General features: G+C 45.1%; 1 protein-coding gene across 7 annotated transcripts in view; it reads left to right on the forward strand.

Annotated features, from left to right (window-relative positions):
* The window catches only part of LOC137375383 (collagen alpha-5(IV) chain-like), a 228,792-nt gene that overhangs the window by 87,291 nt on the left and 116,120 nt on the right, over positions 1-25,381 (forward strand). For all 7 annotated transcript variants that reach the window (XM_068042500.1, XM_068042501.1, XM_068042505.1 and 4 more), the window contains exons 3-12: positions 828-917; positions 3,060-3,104; positions 5,081-5,125; positions 10,390-10,452; positions 10,642-10,695; positions 12,212-12,238; positions 20,292-20,369; positions 22,229-22,282; positions 24,987-25,022; positions 25,124-25,165. In XM_068042500.1, the coding sequence (XP_067898601.1) occupies positions 828-917; positions 3,060-3,104; positions 5,081-5,125; positions 10,390-10,452; positions 10,642-10,695; positions 12,212-12,238; positions 20,292-20,369; positions 22,229-22,282; positions 24,987-25,022; positions 25,124-25,165 (534 nt within the window). The remainder of the gene's footprint in view (positions 1-827; positions 918-3,059; positions 3,105-5,080; positions 5,126-10,389; positions 10,453-10,641; positions 10,696-12,211; positions 12,239-20,291; positions 20,370-22,228; positions 22,283-24,986; positions 25,023-25,123; positions 25,166-25,381) is intronic.

Consider the following 25,381-nt stretch of genomic DNA (forward strand, 5'->3'; position numbering starts at 1 on the left):
AAAACTTTATCAGCTGAATTATCAAATCAGATGAGAATGTTAGTGTTATTTTTGTGTCTTGCCTCTAAAATATTGGCCAGGCTAGGAGCAAGCAATTTGTAGAAAACGACTCACTACTTTGGATATCATACAATTACTACATGAATGGGAGTGCTGTCCTTGGGTATTTAAGCAGTACATGTACACTGGTGTGAATTGGTATCAATTCATACTGTAAATGCCTGAATCCCGATCACTGGCTCCTCCCTCTACTCCTCCCTTTCCTCCTGATCGCTAGCTTAGCCCTCACCTGGTCAGACCACAGCAGCCAGTAACTTAAATCCTCTTGGCCAGCGTACAACTGGAGATGCCCAGCAGGTGTCTGCTGTTTGTCAGTCTCATGTAAATGAGGCCCGAAGCCAAATATTGGGTGGGCCCTTGGGCCCGGTTTGTGCTGGCAGGTCAACATCAACCAATTTCTAGTAAATTGGGGTTTACCTTAGTGGCAAGTTTGCTACGTATGTTTTCAGTGAAATTTGAACCCCAGCACCGTATTTAGTATATAATAGATTATTAAGGTTAAGCTAAAGGGCCTGTAATTGTCTGGGTTTAGATTTGTCACCCTTTAAAATTGGGTATGTTTACTTGATTTGAGCCTGCAGCACCACACTTCTGTCCAGCAATTCCTTAATTGAAGATCTCCAGTGCCGGATAGATTTTCTTTTTACCTCCTTCAGCATATTAAGATAGATATCATCTGGCGAGGGGATTTGTTAGTCTTACTTCTATTTAACTTTTCAAGCACTTCTACAAGACTGACTTCAAAATCCTCTTTCATATCATTGCAGGGCGAAAGAGGTTTCCCTGGTCCACAAGGTCCATCCGGAATTCCGGGTTTTCCAGGTCCAGAGGGTCCGCAAGGCCCAGAAGGTCCCAAGGTAGGTCAGCTCCAAAGAGACTGCAGCTAAGGACAAGGCAAGGAGTTACAATAACAAAGTTTGTCATAATTGAGAATTGTAACAACAAGCAGCAACAATCATCCTGCAGTTGTGTACTTGCCTTCCCAATGTAAATTATCCATCAATGCTGATTAAATAATCAAAAGAAAACATGTATTATGTGTTTGTAAAACTAGCTAGAAACATTAGTCTGCAGTAAAGTTTTCTTGTAATGTTTCCATCATATTGTATGTGTTTGATAATATTCACACTAAATGATCAAGGTAATTCTGTGAAGCTCTGTTGTTCGTGTCGATTCTCACTAATGGTGACTGTAGATTGGAGAATCCAGCTTATCCCCAACGTACGCTGGCAATAGAACTGTAGAAATTAACCTTTTTCTTTATAGAAACAGAAATGATTCCATGCCAACCTCACTGGTGAGTCATGTTAAATGAGTTTCTCCCATAAACTACATGAGCTGTAACAGTTTTCTGCTGGTGTGGGCACATCATTTGGCATTTTCCATGCCCAGCACTGAAATGGAAGGGCCTTGAAGAAGTGTGCTAGTTCAATTCATGGGCTTTCCTCAGAGTGAGCCTACTAAATGTTCACTGTGAACTCCAAATGCCACAGAGGGAACAGAAAATAGCTCACAGCTGCACCTGAAAAAGAATACAGCTGCCATTTAAAGGCACTGTTTAATACTTGGTAGCAACTATGGACAAAATAGTTGCAATGTGGATCAGGTCAAATCTGGATGCTTTTGAACCTATGCCATAAAGGAGCATTGCCCTCTTTGGCCTCCCACAGCAACCTCCTCTATGGACAAAAGCACACACTGCTTGGTAGGAGGTAATGGAGTGAATACTGTTTCCAAAATACAGACAACCTGAAGACAAATGAGGAAACAAACTAACAGCATCAGGAAGTCTGTCAAGGTAGGGGCAGCCAGTACTACACTAAAGGTCAAATTTTTCGTGGAGCTTGAGAAACCAGTGAAGCAAAGTTTTGGTAAGTCACCAACAAGATCAGCCTCCTGGGATTTCCTAGGATCAACTTAAATAAATATTCACGACAATCTTCCTGCCCACACTCACAGCAACACTGGGAATTTGCCAAAGGGGAAGGATGGGATATTGTGTGCGCCAGTAGCACTCAAAGTAAGTCACCAGGCCCTGGTGGCGAGCACCCCCACCTGCTGGACGGAGTTGAAGAGAAAATAGCAGAGGCCCCGGCCACAATTATTCAATTCTTCTGAAGTATACAAATTGTGCCATGGGACTGGAGGTACAGGTTTGTTGTAATGAGAAGTTTGTAACTAACAGAATGGTTAATAATTTCTGTAAATACCTTATCAGGCTCAGTGGCATCAGTCACTCCAATGATCCATCTGATCATCTTACTTTTATGGGAATTGATTCACACCGCCCTATAGCTACTTACATGATACATGAGGTGTAACAATAAGGTGAAAATACAAGACAGCAGTTATAATCAAAGTAACTTAATTCAATCAATACAATTTATCTTTGCATAAATAACACATTGGATGTGAGATGTTTTAAATTCTCAAGATAAGGTAATGAATTTCTTATTATTTACCGTCAGTGGAGAAATGATATCATAGCTCATGCAATATCATCTCAAATACCAAGTCTCTTTTTTTTTTACTTGAGTGAATATGCTATTCTTTAAAACACAACAATTAAAGAAACCGATTTTTCCCAAACATTTCTATGGGAAAATAGCCAAAAGGTCTCAAAGAATTCCAGAGTAAAGAAACTGAGAAATGTATCTTTCAAACTGAGTCAGAGCTGCCAATTAAATATATACCTTAAAAGATTCAAAAGATGTTTGTATTTGAACTGATTGACCAGATACCCTATCCGGGGAGGGGGGTGGGGGGGGGGGGGGGGGCGGGGGGGGGAATGTCCTAAATGTTTTGGAAGATTCCATTTGGTGCCTATTTGTTAATCATCCTTTGTACACAGAGGCCCTGTGCCCTTTGTTACAGAGTTCCAGAGACTGTTATAATGAGAAGTTTGCCTTGAACACTAGTCTAATGAAGGTTGTAATGCTACATTTTTCAATAGTCAAATCTGATGTTGCAACATTTTTTTTCCTTTTTGATGTTAACAGGGAAATCTTGGATTTCCTGGATCTCCAGGAATGAAAGGTTTGAGGGTAAGTGTTTCCATACTTAGCAGACAGGATAGCAAACAGAAATAACACCTGCTTCCGAACTGCTCTTGCAGTGACTCTGTTATGTTTTTACCTAAATATTTCCCCAGTTTCAGTGTCACGGGATATTCCTGTAAGAAAGTCCTTCTCTCCCTACAATCTCGATTTCACCTTCATTTGCCCGTTATCTAGGTAAATATTGCAAGCTCATTGTCTGAATCAAGAACTCTTATCATTATACTTTAGCTTGTTGGATTTAGAACATGACTGTACGTGAAGGTGAAGAATTATTTCAGATCATAGCTTAGGAGATAAATTACTAGACAGATCTGATTAGAAGTAAGCAATAAACAAACAGAAGGAAGAGCAAGCAATGGCTTTGCAATAATCATATATTTAACCCTGCCAGAATATATAAAATATCAGTCATTTTTCCTGCACTAGCACCCATTAAAAACTGAACCATTAAGCATACTTCCTTGCATGCTATTGACCGATCATGGTGTCTCTGGCATGTGCCTAAATGTGATTACTTCAAAGCAGCTGCTGGCTGCGAGAAAGGCCGCCTCAGATATAGTAGTAAAAATCTTTTGAAGTTGTAAAGAGGTTTTACAATTTATCCTTCAAACTCAATCAGAGCTGCCAATCAAACATTTACCTTAAAGGACAAAATCATGAGGGGTCTAGACAGAGTAGATAGGGAGAAACTCTTCCCATTGGCGGAAGAGTCGAGAACCAGAGGACACCTGGTGATCGGCAAAAGAACCAACAGCGACACGAGGAAAAACTTTTTTACACAGCGAGTGTGGTTTGGATCTGGAATGCACTGCCTGAGAGTGTGGTGGAGGCAGATATAATTGGGGCTTTGAAGAGGGAATGGATAAGTACTTGAAGAGAAACAATTTGCAGGGCTACAAGGAAAGGGCAGGGATGTGGGACTAGCTGAGTTGCTCTTGCAGAGAGCGGAATGGACATGTTGGGCCAAATGGCCTCCTTCTATGCCATAATCTTTGTATGATTCTTTGTATTTGAATTGAATGGCCTGATGCTCTACTGGGGACAAATCATCCTGTCCTACCGAAATCTTACTGTGAGAATCCGGTTGATGCCTACTAGTAATCACCTTTTGAACAGAAAAGTAGCTACAGAATTTCAATTTACTTATGTATTATGTTTCCTTGACAGTTAAAACACTCAGTTGTGTGACTCTGAAATAAGTGTAAATATTCACCTCTTCTTAAATGTAAAACTAGCATTGCAGATCAGTCACCCATTATAGAAACCATTCAAATTGCATTCAATGAAAATTGGGCAATTTCTATAACAGGCAGTTGGTCCAGAATGCCAGCTTTAGGTCCAGGTGACAGGTTGAAAATCAAACCCACGGAACCTATTCAATTTCTCTTTAAGTGAGTCTTAATTTGAACCCTATCTGGGGCAAGACCTAAAAAGCAGGAACAAAATAATATATCACGGACAAAAATGCTTCATTGTAATAGTTTAACATTTTACAGCTAAAAATTGATGATTACAGAAACCATGGCAGTTCCATGATAATTAATGCAAAATTAACGTTGACTTGGAAGAAGAAAGGAATCAGCCTCACATCCAACAAGTCTTGAAGATTCAAAGATTGAAAGTGTTATATTTACTTCAGACTGTCAGTTTTCTCAGCATGACTAGATTACAGATAGCTGTCAGGTTGGAGTATGCCAACTGAAGCCTCACCCATAAGTGACTGATAGCTCTAAATTCAACTGGTTCATGTCTTTGTTAACAGAAATTTCATATAAATAAAGTAGCATTTTCATATATCAATAATGCACAATGTGATTTCACCCTCCATGTGTAAATGTGGGTGCGTTAACAAATACACAATCCTGTTCGAGTTTGCATGTGCTCATAATAGCTCATATATACTGCATGGTCTTCAATGTAACTGTATTACTTTATAACTTCAGTTCTTTTCATTTCCATAGGGACCTCCAGGCTTACCAGGCTATCCAGGGAATCCTGCTGCTCCAGTAAGTAAATAAAAATGACAGGTTATGTTTTTTCCACAGAACACTACATACAATTCCGGCCTTTCTTTCAAAACAGGATACACACAACATAAATCACCCAGAGAAAGTACAACATAAATTTTTTTAGATTAGAGATACAGATTAGAGATACAGCACTGAAACAGGCCCTTCGGCCCACCGAGTCAGTGCCGACCATCAACCACCCATTTATACTAATCCTACACTAATCCCACATTCCTACCAAACATCCCCACCTGTCCCTATATTTCCCTACCACCTACCTATACTAGTGACAATTTATAATGGCCAATTTACCTATCAACCTGCAAGTCTTTTTTGGCAACCTCAAACATCAAAACAGGATCACAGAACAGGACAGAATTTTGCACCAGTCTCCTGGCCAATATTTATCAACAACAACAACTTGTGTTTAGATAATGCCTTCAACATACTTCAAAGGACAGGAAACAGAGCTGGTGAAAATACACTTCATCAGGCATCCAATTCTGTCCTGTCATGCTCAGTATCATCAGAAGATACTGTGGGACCAGGAGATGGACTCGATGGGCCAAATGGCCTCCTTCTGTGCCATAAATGACTCTATGAGAGGTGGGTCAAACTCAGCAACTCATCACCTCCTGTCTTCTTTTGGGTATGTTATCATTGGCTGCTAATCTTCTCTCTACCTCAATGTTTGAGGTGTGTACCCTGGGCACATCTGTACTAGAGATCTGCCTTAACTTGGGCATGTCTCTTTAAATAATGCTTTAAATAAAAACAAAAATGGGCTACATGCACAAGGTCAACTAGATCACTTAATGCATACTAATGTTAGCCATCAAATTTGGCTGCTGTACTTCATAGAGTGTGAGATTCTGGTATATAGCCCCGCTACAAAGGCCTACCTTGGTTTCTCAGGGACAGGCTATGCAGCTAGCCGCTACCCTGCGTCCCCTGCCTGCACCCAAACATGTGTGTTCAGTGCTATCCTGATATCACACAGCCCAACCGGCTGATGTGACACCAGGATCCCAAATTTTGGACAACACAGGTCCTGTCAATGGCCACGTTGTCCACTCTTGAAAAGAAGAAGCATGAGGGAGCAAATTGGGGCCTGCAGTAGCATTATTTAAAGAGCTAGGCACCCAAATCAAAGGTAAGTTAAATGTTTTGAATTTTTCCATTGCAAAGTGTCTGAAAGTACTCAGGAGTGTTTTTGGAAGTGTTTTGGTGAGCTCCTGAGAGTTTGTTGCATTCTCACAAGGATGGCAGTGAAGTAGGTGGCCTGTCCACACAAAGGCTGCAACAGGTATGGAGGCAGCAGTGGCAGTGCCTCTGGGTCTGTAGTATGACAGGGAGATGGAGCAGAGTCTGCATAGAGGGCAATCTCCATGCCATATCCTCCGCCAAATTGGAGCTGGTCTCCTCCATGCCCCTTGACAATGACAGGAGACTGTGTGGCATCTCGATGTGCATGCTCCTTCAGCATCCTCCTATATGCCGTCCCATTGAGTTCCCTGAAGCAGTACTTGTTTGTGACCTCACCCTCCAGTCAGCTGGCAAATGAACCATCCTTTACCCCTGCCTGGTTTCAGTCCACTCAAGTCTGGTGACTCACCGTGTGCTGATCCCAACCCTATACTAATCTCCAAGGTAAGTGCAGTGTCAGTATCTGCACTGGTAGCTGTGAGTGTCAGATCAATTGACGAGTCCTCTTCATCAGGGCTGTGCTATTGCTCTCTTTTCTCCTCCTGGGCTCCTGTGGCTGGGCAAGTGGCAGTTCTTGGATGTCTGAAAGCAGGAACTCAGAAGGGGAACGTTGGTGTGGGGTGGGAAGCTGGAGGTTCATGGTCTCACCATCTGCAGCTTGATAATCATGTCAAATAGCAGGATGAGGGTGTGCTAGGAGCTCAGAAGGGGCATAAGGCAGAACAAGCCATCATAAAGTAATAGAGTCATTTAGGCATAGAAGGAGGCCATTCAGCCCATCGAGTCCATGCTGGCTCTCCACAGAGCTATTTAGTCAGTCCCACTCCCCTGCTCGATCCCCATAGCCCTCCAAGTCTATTTCCTTCTAGTGGCCATCCAATTTCCTTTTGAATTTATTGATTGTCTCCGCTTCCACCACCATCCTTGTGGGCAGTGAGTTCCAGGTGATTACAACCCACTCTGTAAAAAAGGTTCTTGCTCATCTTCCCCCTGCATCTCGTGCCCAAAACCTGTAATCTATGTCTCCTAGTCCTTGTACCATTAGTTAATGAGAACAGTTTTTCCTTGTCTAACTTATCTAAGCCTGTCACAATTTTGTACAAATTTCCTGTCAACCTCCTTTGCTCCAAGGAGAACAACCCTTCTCCAACCTAACCTTGTAGCTAAAATCCCTCATCCCAGGAACCATTCTGGTAAATTTCCTCTGCACCCTCTCAAGGAGCCTCACATCCTTCCTAAAGTGTGGTGACCAGAACTGGACGCAATACTCCAGTTGGGGCCTAACCAGAGCTTTATAAAGGTTCGGCGTAACTTCCCTGTTTTTGTATTCAATGCCTCTATTTATGAAGCCCAAGATCCCATATGCTTTACTAACCACTCTATCTATATGTCCTGCCACCTTCAAAGATCGATGCACATACACCCCCAGGATTTTTTTATTCTTTCATGGGATGTGGGTGTCCCTGGAAAGGCCAGCATTTTTTGCCCATCCCTAATTTCCCTTGAACTGAGTGGCTTGCTCTGCCATTTCAGAGGGCTGTTAAGAGTCTGGAGTCACATGTAGGTCAGACCAGGTAAGGACAGCAGATTTCCTTCCCTAAAGGACACTAGTGAACCAGATGGGTTTTTACAACAATCAGTGATAGTTTCATGGCACCATTACTGAGACTAGCTTCCAATTCCTATTTTTTTCTTATTTTTGGTCCTTCTGTTCCTGAACATTCTTTAAAACTGTGCCATTAAGTATATGTCACCTCTTTCTATTCCGACTGCCAAAATGCATCACCTCACACTTGTCAGTATTAAATTCCATCTGCCATCTCCCTGCCCATTCTGCTAACCTATCTATGTCCTGTTGTAGGCAGTTCATGCCATCCTCACTGTTTGCCACACCTGCAAGTTTGGTGTCATTGGCAAATTTTAAGATTCTACTCTGTATTCCAAGATACAAGTCATTTTGATATAGTAAAAAAAGCAGTGGTCCCAGCACTGACCCTTGAGGAGCGCCACTGTCTACCATCCTCCAGTCTGAAAAACAGCCATTTACTACAGCTCGCTGTTTTCTGTCCTCATGCCAATATTTTATCGAATTAGACACTGACCCTGCTATTCCATGAGTCTCAGTTTTATTAACTAGCTTTTTATGTGGCAACTTATCAAATGCTTTCCTTAAATCTGTATAAACAACAACCACTGTATTCCCTTCAATAACCTTCTCTGTTACTTCATCAAAAAATTCAATTAGATTAGTCAGTTAAGCATGATCTGCCTTTTACAAATCCGTGCTGGCTATCCTTAATTAACTCAAACCTCTCCAAGTGTCGATTAATTTTTTTCCCTGATTACTGTTTCTAAAACCTTACCCACCGCTGATGTTAAACTAACTGGCCTGTAGTCACTAGGACTGACCTTATACCCTTTCTTGAATAAGGCTGTTACATTGGCCACTCTCCAATCCTCTGGCACCTCCCCATATCCAGGGAAGATTGGAAGATTATGGCAAGCCCCTTAATGTTCTCAACAATGTCAGATGCTACAGGTCCTGTTGCATGCTGCAGAGAGCCATTTCCTCTGTAGGGTTCAGGAGATGCAGGCATCCTTGACCCCCATGAGCTCTGCTCTGCTCTCTTCTATTATGTGCCACCTTGTCCTGCAAGAGAAAGTGAAGAATGTCAGTGATGGAGTAGCATTGTGTTTGGGTGATGAGCCTGCCAGAGCTGAATAACTGGCGGTATGTGGATGCAGTGAGAGATGGGTGTGAGGGTGGCATCATTGATAGGTGTGTGAGGGTGAGCTGGATTATCTGGCTGTTATGCACAAGTCCTGAGTGCCCAGGTATGGTGCATTGAGCAGTGTGAGAGGCTAGTGTTGTGGTGGGTAGAAAGTGTCATGTGAAGATGCATGCACTGATGTGAGATCATTAGACATCTTATGACACTGCTGCCAGGTCCTCGGGTCCAGACTCCTGGAGTTGACCTTCCTGGCCACCTGCTCCTACTCCATTCTGAAGGTGGTCTTTGAGGGGCTTCTGACCCCACACGTGACCATGGCGTCTCTCCTCATGCCCTCCTGAATCCAGTCCTCCAGCGCTGCCTCCGTCATTATGGATTCCTCTGTCTGCCCTGGTGCTTGGTTTCCAAGAACTTCCATTGCAGCAGCTTCCCTTTAAGAGACAGCCTGCCTTTAAGACAAGAAGGCTGCCTGTACCACGTGATCAGCAAACAATGCTGCCAGGGCCTCCTGCTGTGTGCAGAGCCCACAGGCAGTATTAAGAAGCAGAGAGCAGCACCACCTAGTAGCACAATCATTCAGATGAGGTAGGTACACAAATTTTGAGTGTTGCCCACCTCAATCTGACAGGTGTGGGCACATCGTGAATCACAACCCCCGTGTCCAAAAATTGGGGCAAACGAGTTTCTAACCCATAAATTCTACTAGACCCACGTTAGCCTTATATTACCGTAAGAGTCAATTTAGAACCTGGAGCAACTCCTGTGAAGAGGAAAAATTATTTTCTATTTGAGCTGCTGGATGAGACGGTGCCAGGACAAAATTAATGAAATTGGTTCATGATATTCTTGTACTGCAAGATGTGCCTTAACACGACCTCAGAAGATCATGAGCTACTGTGACATTTCTGTTTTCCACTCTAGCCATCACTATGGCTTACCTGAATGTGAATGTCCTGAGTTATGAATAGTTTTGCACAATGTCCTGTCAACTTGAACCTTGGTGCAAGCTGAACTAATTCCCTTCACTTAAACAGCTACATAGGCAACAGGGGAAGGTGGCTGTCCTCTCATCGGTCTGTACTGAACTTTTTACCAAAAGCTACAATGAAGTGTGCAGCAACCAATCTTCACACCATTGCACAGTTTGCTTATCATTTTATAAACTGGTGACCTTGCCTTGCATTGCCCTGTTTCCTTTGCATTAATGTAATCTAGCCTGGCTGATCAGCTCGATAATCATAATTTCACTGTTGATGTCAGAACATTTCTTACTGTTCATAAGTACGTTTCTGAGATAAACGCCAACATACTTTCTCCGTCTAGGGTCTCCCTGGAACGGATGGTCCCCTCGGTCCGAAAGGTATACCAGGATGTAATGGCACAAAGGTAAGTCCAGATTTAAAATATCCATTTGTCAAAAAAATGGCAAGCATTTGAGTGCAGACATGAGCTGCATTGCTAATCAGGAAGTACTCAGTTTGCTGTTAATTTGAGACTTCTAGAAGAATGTAAACATTTAGAAACCACACCTGCCTTCCAGGGATCTAGAAAAAATGCAAGTTCTTTCTTTTACAGGGTGATCCTGGCTTTCCAGGAATTCCTGGCTCAGAGGGACTTATAGGACTTCAAGTATGTACTTTTCAAAGTGTACTGAAAACAATGCTATCTCGTAGTTTTTATTTACACTCTCCAGGCTGGATTTTAAGAGCCCGCCATTTCTCCCAGTAGCGAGCTCAAAAAATGGCAGCCCACATGTGCGGACCACACATCAACGAGCCGCCGCGATCTCCCATGCGGTGGCTCATTTAAATAGCCGGGGTGGCTCCGCCCCAATCACCTAGATGGGGCGGGGTGTCCGTCACTGGCAATGGCATCATCAGCTTGTGCGCAGGCACTGGTGCCATTTTTAAAAGGCAGCCAGCCCTGCCAGCAAATTTGAATTTTTAAAGTGACACCCCCAGAATTTACAGAAGGAAATTGTAATGCCCCTTTCCAATATCCAATAAAAATTACAGTAAACTTTTGCCCGTCCCCCCCACCCCCCACCAAACACTTACCTTTGAATTCTGACCTTCCTTCCCCTTGACTGCACAAAGTTGAAAGTACACCCCGTTCCCCCAACCCCCACACTGATGATGCTTATTTAACCCCGTTTCCCTCCCCTTGCAGTAAAAATCATAGCTCCTCCCCCCTCCCCACCAGCATCACGCCTGCTTTCCCCAGACAGGGAATTGAAGGCGCGGGAGTGCTGGCCGCTGCGATCTTCCCAGACGATTCAAGGTAAGGTGATTTAAATTTATTCATCTCATTAATTTAAATATTTAAATCCAGGTCCTGTCGTCCAGCAGTGGTGGGGCTGCCACGGAGCCTCACCACCACCAGGAGGATAGGGCTGGGCCCTCCCAGTGTCGGCTTCCATGGCGGGTCACTGCCACAACCATCTTCGGCCCCCTCCCACCCCCCCCACCCCACCACAGAGCCCGACGTCGTGGGCTTGGTAAAATCCAGCCCTCCCTTTCTATTGTACACCAGGCCACTTCTCTGCAGATAGCACAGGACAGTGCGAAAGTGGTACATGTATAGTAGAAAGAGATAACTGGAAGCTGTGTAAGTCATTCCAACAGGCTGATAGCTAAGACTGCTTACAGAGCTGAGATGCTGCAGCTTGTACCAATGCCACTGATATTGTGTTAACTAACTATTTACTCCAAGTAGTTTTCTTCCCATTAGTAAGTTTTGATGGGGGTAAGTAATTTTGGCATTGTGCAATAGTGTTAAATGGATGCTACATTACAACTATACTTCAAAAGTATACCACTGGCTGTAAAACACTTTGGGACACCCTGAGTTCGTGAAAGGCACTATATCAATGCAATTCTTTCTTTTATAGCAAATTGGCAATTTGATTTACATCTCTTATGATTTTTATGTCCATTGGCTTTGTTGGAATTTTAAATTGCAAGAGTTGTAAAATAGGCTGCCAATCATAAAGTCAAAATTATCCCCAGTCATTTGTAACCGACTGAGAACAAAGTCAATATTTCCAAGAGGAACTGAAGGGTAAATCTATTTTCCTTATTTTCAAAATTTTGAAGCATTTACTGTCAAAATCCTGAATTATACTTTTCCAAATGTTAATTTTCAGGGACGTCCAGGGTTTCCAGGACAAAAGGTACGTCATTCAGTAAGAAGAAAGCCTTTCATTTACAAATAAAGTTCATTCCACCTAATGATGTTTTTAAAGAGAGAATTTGATTGGTTGAAGCTTATTCAAAAGCTCATACACCTAACTTTGAACTTATTTTTTCTTCCAAATGAAAATGACTGAAATGTATGGGTTCTTTTCTGGTGATTTTTTTTTTGTTATCATCAAGTTGTCAATGATTATTAATAGAGTTATAGTGAAGGTTAATATTCACTCAGCAACAATGAGGGTGAAAATAGTCTTGAACCAAGAAGAGTGATGAAAACTGTTACCTAAATTGACAGTGAGGGTGAATATCCACAACAGATTGATAGTGTTGATGGTGAGGGTGAATATTCACAGATTGAGAGGTCTTAGATGACAGCAGGAGGGAGAGACTGGACAAGCCGCTAACTCTGGACGAGCTGACAAAGGCCGTCGAGTCCTTCGAGACGAGTAAAACTCCCGGAAGCGACGGCTTACCGGTCGAGTTGTACTCGGCCCTGTGGGACTGGGTCGGCCCGGACCTGCTGGAAGTATACGAGAGTATGCTCCTGGCCGGCAGCATGTCAGAATCCATGAGGAAAGGCATCATCACCCTCATTTACAAGCGGAAGGGGGAGAGGGCAGAAATCAGAAATTGGCGGCCCATCTCACTGCTTAATGTTGACTACAAGATTCTGTCCAAAGTCATAGCCAGTCGAGTCAAGTCTGCTCTGGAGTTGGTGATCCACCCCGATCAGACCTGTACTGTACCCGGCAGGAAGATCTCTGATAGTCTCGCGCTACTCAGGGATACGATCGCCTATGTACGGGACAGGAGGGTGGACACCTGCCTCATCAGCTTGGACCAGGAGAAGGCTTTTGACAGGATATCGCACACCTACATGATGGACGTGCTTTCCAAAATGGGGTTTGGGGAGGGAATCTGCAATTGGATCAAACTGCTCTACACAAACATCAGTAGCGCAGTCTCAATCAACGGGTGGGAATCGGAAAGTTTCCCGATCAAATCTGGAGTCAGACAGGGCTGTCCTCTCTCCCCGGTCTTGTTTGTTTGCTGTATTGAACCCTTTGCTGAGTCTATTAGGAAGGATGCGAGCATAACAGGGGTGACAATCCCAGGCAGCGGAGGCACTCAGGTTAAAACCTCCCTGTACATGGATGACGTCGCCGTCTTCTGCTCAGATCTGCTGTCCGTGCGCAGACTGATGAGCATCTGCGAGCAGTTCGAACTGGCCTCGGGAGCCAAAGTTAACCACGGCAAGAGCGAGGCCATGTTCTTTGGGAACTGGGCTGACCGATCCTTTGTCCCCTTCACCGTCAGGTCAGATTACCTGAAGGTGCTGGGGATATGGTTCGGAAGGGCCGGGGCATGCACCAAAACCTGGGAGGAGCGAGTAGTCAAGGTACGACAAAAGTTGGGCATGTGGGGGCAGCGATCTCTCTCCATTGTGGGTAAGAACCTGGTCATCAGGTGCGAGGCGCTCACGTTGTTGCTCTACATGGCGCAGGTCTGGCCCATACCCCACTCCTGCGCCGTGGCAGTCACCCGAGCCATTTTCCGCTTCATCTGGGGATCTAAAATGGACCAGGTCCGGAAGGACACGATGTTCAAATCTCTGGACAAGGGCGGGAAAAATGTACCCAACGTGGCCCTCATCCTGATGACCACCTTCGTGTGTGGCTGCATCAAGCTGTGTGTCGATCTCCAGTACGCAAACTCCAAGTGTCACTACGTGCTGAGGTTCTATCTGTCCCCGGTTTTGCGAAGGATGGGCCTGGTCACATTGCCGCGGAAAGCTCCATGCAGTTGGGCCGTGCCGTACCACCTATCCTTCGTGGAGCAGTCTCTGCGGGAAAACACCTTTGACCACCGGTCCATCAGGCAGTGGTCTGCACGGAATGTCCTCAAGGCCCTACGGGAAAAGGAGACAGTGGATCCTGTCGGATGGTTCCCCGAGCAGACCATCAAAGTCATTTGGCGGAATGCCTCATCACCAGAACTTTCAAACAAGCACCAAGATGTAGCTTGGCTGGTGGTGAGAAGGGCCCTCCCCGTCAGATCCTTCATGCACACCCGAAGTCTCGCCCCCTCCGCACAATGCCCCCGCGGTGGCTGTGGTGTGGAAGAAACGGTCGCCCACCTCCTCCTGGAATGTGTCTTCGCAAAGCAGGTGTGGAAAGAGATGCAGTGGGTTTTGTCGAGGTTCATCCCAAGCAGCTCTGTAACACAGGAGTCTGTGCTCTACGGGCTGTTCCCAGGGACGCACACCGAGACAAACATCAACTGCTGCTGGAGGACTATCAATTCGGTGAAAGACGCCCTTTGGTCTGCCCGAAACTTGCTGGTCTTCCAGCGCAAAGAGTGGTCCACCACCGAATGTTGCAGACTGGCACATTCCAAGGTCCAGGACTACGTGCTGAGGGACGCACTAAAGCTTGAAACTCATGATACTATTGAAGGAAACTGATCTCCCTTGCAATGTTTGTATTTTTTGGTGCTGTTTGAAACTGTTTGGCAATGTAATTTTTACAGATTTTTATGAATAAAGTATATTTTGGAAAAAAAAAGAATATTCACAGATTGACAGTGATGGCGACTATTCGCGCATGTGTTGATCATGAGGGTGAATCTCACACAGAGAGGGGAAATTTATGCTCTCTCCCGCAGTGACTTGGGAGAGAGGGAGAGCATATGATCAGGCAGGATGGTGGTGGGATGGGGGAAACCCTGCCACATTTCTGCCTCCACCTCAATTAAATCTGGGTCAGGAAGGTCTGTGAACTGCCTTCCTGCCCCACTGCCAATTGAGGCACTTTAAGAGGGCAATTAATGCCCAATTAAGGGCTTCATCCCACCTCCACCCATTTTAGCCCAGCGGCGGGCAGGCCTGTCACTGCATGGCAAGCACGCCAAGCAAACCTGTGCAGATTACTTATCAGCTCTGCGGGGCGCGGGGGATGTCCCTCGTTAAAAGGCTCTTATTGCCTGAAGGAGGGGCCCAGCATTGGGAAGGGGGGCCGGCTGAGAGCCATCCCTCGCTGCTGATCCCCCTCCAAGCCCCTTCCCCATGATGCCCACCCCACAAAACTCCTCCCTCCCTGACTTACCTGGATCCTGCGTCCCTCGGCGATCCATGGCTGCTAGTGGGTGCATTACCAGCAGCAGCCAGCACCTCCATGGTGGTGCTGCTCAGGAAAAGAACTGCTGGCCTTTGATTGGCTGGCAGCTCTCAGAGGGAAGGACTTCCATTCCTGTGGCCCTTGATCCCGGTGAAGGCTTACTGCTGTCCACTTAAGTGCCTAATTGGCAGTTGATTTGCTGGGCCTTCCCCAGAGGAGGCGACACAGGCCACTCACTGGCATTTTAGCTGGTGTTCGAGACTCCCATCGCCCAGCCACAGTTTGAGAGAATTAAGAACAAACAAACAACAAAGAAAATTACAGCACAGGAACAGGCCCTTTGGCCCTCCAAGCCTGCGCCGATCCAAATCCTCTATCTAAACCTGTCACCTATTTTCTAAGGGTCTGTATCTCTTTGCTTCCTGCCCATTCATGTATCTGTCTAGATACATCTTAAAAGACGCTATGGTGCCCGCGTCTACCACCTCTGCTGGCAATGCGTTCCAGGCACCCACCACCCTCTGCGTAAAGAACTTTCCACGCATATCCCCCCTAAACTTTTCCCCTCTCACTTTGAACTCGTGACCCCTAGTAATTGAATCCCCCACTCTGGGAAAAAGCTTCTTGCTATCCACCCTGTCTATACCGCTCATGATTTTGTACACCTCAATCAGGTCCCCCCTCAACCTCTGTCTTTCTAATGAAAATAATCCTAATCTACTCAACCTCTCTTCATAGCTAGCGCCCTCCATACCAGGCAACATCCTGGTGAACCTCCTCTGCACCCTCTCCAAAGCATCTACATCCTTTTGGTAATGTGGCGACCAGAACTGCACGCAGTATTCCAAATGAGGCCGAACCAAAGTCTTATACAACTGTAACATGACCTGCCAACTCTTGTACTCAATACCCCATCCGATGAAGGAAAGCATGCCGTATGCCTTCTTGACCACTCTATTGACCTGCGTTGCCACCTTCAGGGAACAATGGACCTGAACACCCAAATCTCTCTGCACATCAATTTTCCCCAGGACTTTTCCATTTATTGTATAGTTCACTCTTGAATTGGATCTTCCAAAATGCATCACCTCACATTTGCCCTGATTGAACTCCATCTGCCATTTCTCTGCCCAACTCTCCAATCTATCTATATTCTGCTGTATTCTCTGACAGTCCCTTTCACTATCTGCTACTCCACCAATCTTAGTGTCATCTGCAAACTTGCTAATCAGACCACCTATACTTTCCTCCAAATCATTTATGTATATCACAAACAACAGTGGTCACAGCACGGATCCCTGTGGAACACCACTGGTCACACGTCTCCATTTTGAGAAACTCCCTTCCACTACTACTCTCTGTTTCCTGTTGCCCAGCCAGTTCTTTATCCATCTAGCTAGTACACCCTGGACCCCATGCGACTTCACTTTCTCCATCAACCTACCATGGGGAACCTTATCAAACGCCTTACTGAAGTCCATGTATATGACATCTACAGCCCTTCCCTCATCAATCAACTTTGTCACTTCCTCAAAGAATTCTATTAAGTTGGTAAGACATGACCTTCCCTGCACAAAACCATGTTGCCTATCACTGATAAGCCCATTTTCTTCCAAATGGGAATAGATCCTATCCCTCAGTATCTTCTCCAGCAGCTTCCCTACCACTGACGTCAGGCTCACCGGTCTATAATTACCTGGATTATCCCTGCTACCCTTCTTAAACAAGGGGACAACATTAGCAATTCTCCAGTCCTCCAGGACCTCACCCGTGTTTAAGGATGCTGCAAAGATATCAGTTAAGGCCCCAGCTATTTCCTCTCTCGCTTCCCTCAGTAACCTGGGATAGATCCCATCCGGACCTGGGAACTTGTCCACCTTGATGCCTTTTAGAATACCCAACACTTCCTCCCTCCTTATGCCGACTTGACCTAGAGTAATCAAACATCTATCCCTAACCTCAACATCCGTCATGTCCCTCTACTCGGTGAATACCGATGCAAAGTACTCGTTTAGAATCTCACCCATTTTCTCTGACTCCATGCATAATTTTCCTCCTTTGTCCTTGAGTGGGCCAATCCTTTCTCTAGTTACCCTCTTGCTCCTTATATATGAATAAAAGGCTTTGGGATTTTCCTTAACCCTGTTTGCTAAAGATATTTCATGACCCCTTTTAGCCCTCTTAATTCCTCGTTTCAGATTGGTCCTACATTCCCGATATTCTTCCAAAGCTTCATCTTTCTTCAGCCGCCTAGACCTTATGTATGCTTCCTTTTTCCTCTTAGCTAGTTTCACAATTTCACCTGTCATCCATGGTTCCCTAATCTTGCCATTTCTATCCCTCATTTTCACAGGAACATGTCTCTCCTGCACACTAATCAACCTCTCTTTAAAAGCCTCCCACATATCAAATGTGGATTTATCTTCAAACAGCTGCTCCCAATCTACATTCCCCAGCTCCTGCCGAATTTTGGTATAGTTGGCCTTCCCCCAATTTAGCACTCTTCCTTTAGGACCACTCTCGTCTTTGTCCATGAGTATTCTAAAACTTACGGAATTGTGATCACTATTCCCAAAGTAGTCCCCTACTGAAACTTCAACCACCTGGCCGGGCTCATTCCCCAACACCAGGGCCCCTTCCCGAGTTGGACTATTTACATACTGCTCTAGAAAACCCTCCTGGATGCTCCTTAAAAATTCTGCTCCATCTGGACCTCTAACACTAAGTGAATCCCAGTCAATGTTGGGAAAATTAAAATCTCCTATCACCACCACCCTGTTGCTCCTCCATCTTTCCATAATCTGTTTACATATTTGTACCTCTATCTCACGCTCGCTGTTGGGAGGCCTGTAGTACAGCCCCAACATTGTTACCACACCCTTACTATTTCTGAGTTCTGCCCATATTGCCTCACTGCTCGAGTCCTCCATAGTGCCTTCCTTCAGCACAGCTGTGATATCCTCTTTGACCAGTAATGCAACTCCTCCACCCCTTTTACCTCCCTCTCTATCCCATCTGAAGCATCGATATCCTGGGATATTTAGTTGCCAATCGTGCCCTTCCCTCAACCAAGTTTCAGTAATAGCAATAACATCATACTCCCAGGTACTAATCCAAGCCCTAAGTTCATCTGCCTTACCTACTGCACTTCTTGCATTAAAACAAATGCACCTCAGACCACCAGTCCCTTTGTGTTCATCATCTGCTCCCTGCCTACTCTTCCCCTTACTCACGCTGACTTCATTATCTAGTTCCTTACAGGCTTTAGTTACTACCTCCTTACTGTCCACTGACCTCCTCATTTGGTTCCCATCCCCCTGCCACATTAGTTTAAACCCTCCCCAACAGCGTTAGCAAAAGCACCCCCAAGGACATTGGTTCCAGTTTGTAATAGTCCCACCTCCCCCAGAGCCAGTCCCAATGTCCCAAAAATCTGAACCCCTCCCTCCTGCACCATCTGTCAAGCCACGCATTCATCCTGACTATTCTTTCATTTCTACTCTGACTAGCACGTGGCACTGGTAGCAATCCTGAGATTACTACCTCTGAGGTCCTACTTTTTAACTTGGCTCCTAACTCCCTAAATTCTGCTTGTAGGACCTCATCCCATTTTTTACCTATATCATTGGTGCCTATGTGCACAACGACAACTGGCTGTTCACTCTCCCCCTTCAGAATGTTCTGCAGCCGATCTGAGACATCCCTGACCCGTGCACCTGCGAGGCAACATACCATTCGGGAGTCTCGTTTTCGACCACAGAACCGCCTATCTACTCCCCTTACAATCGAATCCCCTATGACTATAGCCCTTCCACTCTTTTTCCCGCCCTTCTGAACAGCAGAGCCAGCCACGGTGCCATGAACCTGGCTACTGCTGCCTTCCCCTAGTGAGCCATCTCCCTCAACAGTATCCAAAGCGGTATACCTGTTGTGGAGGGAGATGACCGCAGGGGACACCTGCACTGCCTTCCTGCTCTTTCTCTGCCTTTTGGTCACCCATTTCCTTTCTGCCTCAGCAATCCTAATCTGCGGTGTGACCAATTCGCTAAACGTGCTATACACGACCTCCTCAGAATCGTGGATGCTCCAAAGTGAGTCCATCCGCAGCTCCAAAGCCGTCATGCGGTCTAACAAGAGCTGCAGCTGGACACACTTCCAGCACGTGAAGGAGTCAGGGACATCAGCCGTGTCCCTGAGCTCCCACATTGAGCAAGAGGAGCATCACACGGGTCTGAGATCTCCTGCCATTTTTAATCTTAAGCTTAACTTAGATAAATGAAAAAGGAACGAAAAGTTTTTACCAATCACACGAAAAAAAAAATAGAAAAAGCCTTACCTTATCTACACACCACCAAGTCCTTTTTTTTCGGTTAGAGGAGGAGGGCAGGTGGGAGACACTACAGGTGTAGTGTCTCGGGTTCAGCCGCTGCCCAAATATATAGGACTTACTTACCCAGCTGCCACCTCGCTTTCCCTGTCGCCGCTGCAAAAAGAGGGTGAGTAGTCACACAGAGAGGCTGTGAGCTTGAATGTTCACACACAGAATGACTGACTGTGTATTCACACAGACATTGTTAGCCAGAATTAATAATAGAGGGCAACTGTCAAGGTAACATTCTTATATCAATAATAAATTCTTGCTTTTGGAAACAACTGTGCCCAACAGAGGAGTAAATATCTTCTGGAGTATAAGTGAGGAAAAACAGCTCTGGTGCAGTCATGGTTTTACTGACTCTGTCCAGAATTCTTACTCATTCACCAGAGTAAGGTTTACCTGTTGTGTAACCATATACAGTTTCTGTTTATTCAGCAAGATAAGAGTTACTTAACATAACTGTATGAAGTTGCTGTTTGTTCAGCAGGGGGAGTTTTAATGCCATAACTGTTTAATTTTACAATATATTTATCTCTCAAGGGTGAACCAGCTCAAGCAGTACCATTATATCCAGGAGACAAAGGAAGTCGTGGGCCTCAAGGTCAACAAGGACCTCCAGTATGTGTAATTTCCCAACTGTGTGTATTAACACGTGGTGTGTTTGATGTATGGGATGCGACTGATCATATGGGCACTGCAAAATATAACAGAGGATGGGTGCAAAATTGGGCATTGTAGTGCCTGTTACTTGGGCACTACAGTTCATTTGCAGGAATACAGTCCAATTTAGGCTGAACCATCATTTAATTCTCACTGACACCTCACCCACATTTAAACTATTGTTTAAACACTGGAGCCCTGTTTTTTTTGTTCATTCATGGGATGTGGGCGTCACTGGCTATACCAGCATTTATTGCCCATCCCTAATTGCCCTTGAGAAGGTGGTGGTGAACTGCCTTCTTGAACCGCTGCAGTCCATGTGGGGTAGGTACACCCACAGTGCTGTTAGGAAGGGAGTTCCAGGATTTTGACCCAGCGACAGCGAAGGAACGGCGATATAGTTCCAAGTCAGGATGGTGTGTGACTTGGACGGGAACTTGCAGATGGTGATGTTCCCATGTATCTGCTGCTCTTGTCCTTCGAGGTGGTAGAGGTCGCGGGTTTGGAAGGTGCTGTCTAAGGAGCCTTGGTGCATTGCTGCAGTGCATCTTGTAGATGGTACACACTGCTGCCACTGTGCGTTGGTGGTGGAGGGAGTAAACGTTTGTGGATGGTGTGCCTGTTTTACAAGGACAGTAAAAAAAATGGTGTTGATCTAGTCTGTCATTCAGGCTTACTGTGCCAAGACTCAGAGAGCAAGACACACTGAGGTTTACAAGGGAATTCCCTCTCTCTATTTGAATAAGATTCTGACATATGAAAAGCTTGCCAAGAGTACCTGGCTATAAATGAGGTGTCAAGGAGAAGGCAAACGTCTATGTGCTCTTCACTTTTACACACGTTTCTTGATGGTTGAAAAGCCCCACAACAGCCGTCTGGGAGATACCATTTCACAAGCATTGCCCTTTGGCACGCAACGTTCCATTGTGCCTAAACTGCATACCATACCTTTGATGCAAGTAGTGGTGATGGTTGTGGAACTGCAAACAGATCCCATGACTTCCAGCCTCAGTCCCTCCTGTGGTGTTCAGGGCTTTCCTGTTGAGGTCAGCAGAATGGATTGCTGGTTTTCCCAATAACCACCCACCCAATCATTCTCCTCCTTCACAGATAGTGAACACCTCTTGGATAATAGCTACTTATTTGCATGATGTTATTTCTGCTGGTCAGATACCACCTGAAAATATATTGGGCTGAATTTTACACCCATCCAAAGAGCAGGAAGGTGGTGGGTGCGGGGGAGGGGGGAGGTGTGTAAAATGGAGCGGGAGGCTTGGAGGGCCCTTCTCAACCCTCTCCTGCATCTGCTGCCTACTTTATGCAGAGCGGCGGTGACAAATGGGCCACCCGTCCTGGGCCAATCATGGTACTTAAGGGCCTCCGCCCGCCGCCTGGGAGATTTTACCCATGGCTGGTCGGGCAGCCGAGGCCCGAGAGAGGCCGCCTGACAAAAGCAGGTTCCGGGCTCCCCGACATCATCTTCAAGTAGCTGGGCTGCAGTCCCAGCAGTGGCCACTGCTCCCGATGGCACTGCTGGTACTAAGAGCTGCCAGCCCGCTGATAGGCCAGCAGCTCTATTCGGCGGGACATTCTGCCTCAAGCAGTTGGAAGTCCCACCTCAGAGCAATTATAGGCCAGGGACCCGCAAAATATGGGTCGGATCCCCAGACCAGGCGGAAGCAGGTTCGCCACCGACATTTCAGTCGGTGGACAGCTTCCGCCCGCCAAGGGTAAAATCCCAGCCATTGTTTTTTAATCAAGAGTCCAAATGTATTTAGCTAAACAGCATATTCAATTTATTAATTATCTAATTTAAGGGTCGACCAGGAATACCAGGACAGCAAGGACCCACTGGGCCGCCAGGTCCCTTGGTAAGTGCCTTTTTTTCCTACATTAAAGGTCTCTGAAGGCTGTCTGTCAATGATTAAGATAACTGCTTGTGTTAGTACACACATCACTGGTAGCTGGCTGGCATCAATTGACAGTCATACTCACAGAATAATACTGAAGAATAATAATACTGCCCAAACAGCTCTGTATCTCGAACAGTGTGACTCACTGCTATTGCAATAGCGGGAGGCCAAGGGAGACAGCTGAATGCAAAGGAAAATGAAGTTGTTTTGCCTGACAGGAATCCAAGAAGATCAGTCACGCACAGGGTTGTCCAACCTTTTCACGTGGGGAGCCACTTTACAATTTTTGTCTTACATAGGGGGCCAGTGAGACAATTTCGGAAAGATAAAGGCATTAAAAATTTATCTTACTATTAATCAAAACAACAACAAATGTGCATTTTTGTGAAGAAGCTTTAAAGGAGAAGACTAATTTATTGAGTTACTTTCTCTTCACCATGTTGGACACTGATTTAGTGAGGTACCTGGTGTTTGTTTTGCTTGCACAAGCCATCAGTGTTAGTCCGCACACTTGATGCAGCGATGTGGAGTATCTAGATGTCATTCTGTCAGGAGTGATCTTGATCACACTCTCTTCCTCTCTCTCTCTCTCCCTGTGTCCCCCCCTTGTTCTGTGCCTCTGTGTCGTCCTCACTTTCTGTGTTCCCCTGCCCCGCCCCCATCTTTCTCTCTCTGTACCCCTCTCTCTCTCTCCCCCTCTCTCACTGTCCTCCCTCTCTCACTCTGTCCCCCCCATTCCCCTCTCTCTGTCCCAACTTCTCTCTCAGTCCCCCTTCACTCTGTCTCTCTGTTCCCCCTTCTCTTTCTCTGTTCCCCCTGTCTTTCTCTTTTCCCCCTCTCTCTGCCCCCTTGCTCTCTCTCTCTGTTCCCTCTTTTTTTTCTGTTTCCCCCTTTCTCTCTGTTCCCTTTCTCTCTCTCTTTCTTTGTTCCCCCTCTCTCTCTGTCTCTCTGACCCCCTTTCTCTCTCTCTCTCAATCTTTCTCTTACAGTTGCCGAGAGTGGGAATGCTCAGCAGATGATTGGTCAGTTTTTTTCAAAGATTGCAAGTCAGTTTCACAACTGACAGCTGCTCACACCGGGAACAATAGTTTCCCAACTTCGGACAGATCTGGGGTTTTAAAAGAAAAGTCTGAATCTGTCTGAAGTTGGGAAACCACTGTTCCCGATGTCAGCACCTGTCAGCTGTGAAATTGACTTGCAATCTTTTTTAAAAGTCGATCTGATAACGGGAAATTTCTCATCTCCAGTCAGACCCCTGGTGAGGATGAAAAACCGCCCAGGTATAATTTACATCCGTGGGCGGGATGGAAACCTTTGGTGGATCAGATCCTGGCCCGCGGGCTGTATGTTGGACAGCCCTGGTCAAGCAGCTGAATTTACCTCACTTTGTCTGAGTGGAGCTACTTCATTCTGCATGCACCAGGGCTCAAATCGGGGACATTGTCTTAGTTCAAGAGCACACCAAGCCTGTCAGTGATCCATACGGGAAAGATAAAATAACACTTTCAATTCAGTCAAATTTCTTATCAGAGATATTCCCCTGTGAACGTGCAGAGAGATGGGGAGCTTACTCAAAGAAGTTCTGACTGATAGGGAACGTACACAAGAAGGTCCACAAACCTCACCCCTTTGACCCATGAGGTACTTTTCTGAGTTTGCATTGTTGGCAGAGAGCCCTTCAATAGATGAAAAATTGTGGGTGGTCCAGGTAAGGTTTCTGCTGGTAGCACAAACCCCCATGCTTCCATTGTACCTGTCGCATTAGAAGAATATCCACAGAAGGATCAGCAGCTTACTATCAGCTAGTTACGGTACAAGTCGTAAGTTGGCAGGCACCTGCTGCAGACAAACTGGGAGGGCATCCTGATACAGGGAACAGAAGGGAGAGGGGAATCATCATAGAGAGTTCAGGCAGTAGGATTAAAATATGTGTACAGTGCACCCAAAATAAAACCTACTTAATTTAGGGAAAGATCTGCAGCTCCTAGTAACCATTGCAACATTAGACCATATTTGCAAATTGGGATTTTAACTATCTATTATAAAAAGGCAAAGTATATTTGCAATGAATTTCTTTCGGGAAAATATTTTCATGTACTGCATATCAAGAAGGAATGAGTGTGAGACTTCAGAAAACTATGACAGTTTAAAAATGATTTTTATATCATTAAGCACATCAAGCTGGAGATTCAGTTATTGCAGGTTTAAATGTAGGAATCTGTAAGACCTGGTACTCAAGTCAAGGTTGTTCCTGTGTTATGATAAATCAAACATAGAAGACAAGAAAAGATGGAGCAGAACAGAAACTTGAGGTGAGAAGTGGGAAAAAAGGTTTCTCTTGTGTACTGTCCAGGAGAAGGAGCAAGTGGTTTGAAGAACCTGCTAGACGTTGGGAAAGTAACAAAGTTATAAGATTATCCTCCATTCATACAGCAAAAATAAAAATGTAACATTCACTTCCCAGGAATAGTCTAAATCAGGATTACAAGAAGCAACCAAATTTGTCCCCGTTCACAGCATTCTCTGAATAAAATCAAAAATGGCATATTTTTAAGGTAATCCAATTTTGCAGTAGTGTTTATTGGTGTCATTTGATATGCTTTGAACAACCAGTTTCACACATTTTTAAATTTTAATTTGTGATCTTCTTATTTTTTGCTAGGGTCCAGCAGGACCATCTGGTCGTCCAGGACCAAAGGTAAAATGTGTGGAGACGGCTCTGCTTCTTTCCTGGCAATTAAAAGATCATTTTAAAAGCTTTGATGAAATATAAATCTGCTTGAATTCTTCCTTGTGCAGGGCAACATGGGATTGATCTTTGTGGGTTCCAAGGGTGACAAGGTAACAGAAGTTTGTGATTGGGATTTTGGCTGGGAGTGGCCGAGATGAGATCAAATAATTTGTACATTTAAACAGACTTTAACACTAATAATGGAATATGGACGTTTTGTTGAGAACTGTGCCACTAATTGATTCTGTACTTACACTGTGACATATTTTTCAACCACACATAAGTAATTCTGCCTAAATTGATGAATACCAGATGCATTCTAGATA

Source organism: Heterodontus francisci, chromosome 11 (assembly GCF_036365525.1).
Source record: "Heterodontus francisci isolate sHetFra1 chromosome 11, sHetFra1.hap1, whole genome shotgun sequence".
Lineage (NCBI taxonomy): Eukaryota > Metazoa > Chordata > Chondrichthyes > Heterodontiformes > Heterodontidae > Heterodontus > Heterodontus francisci.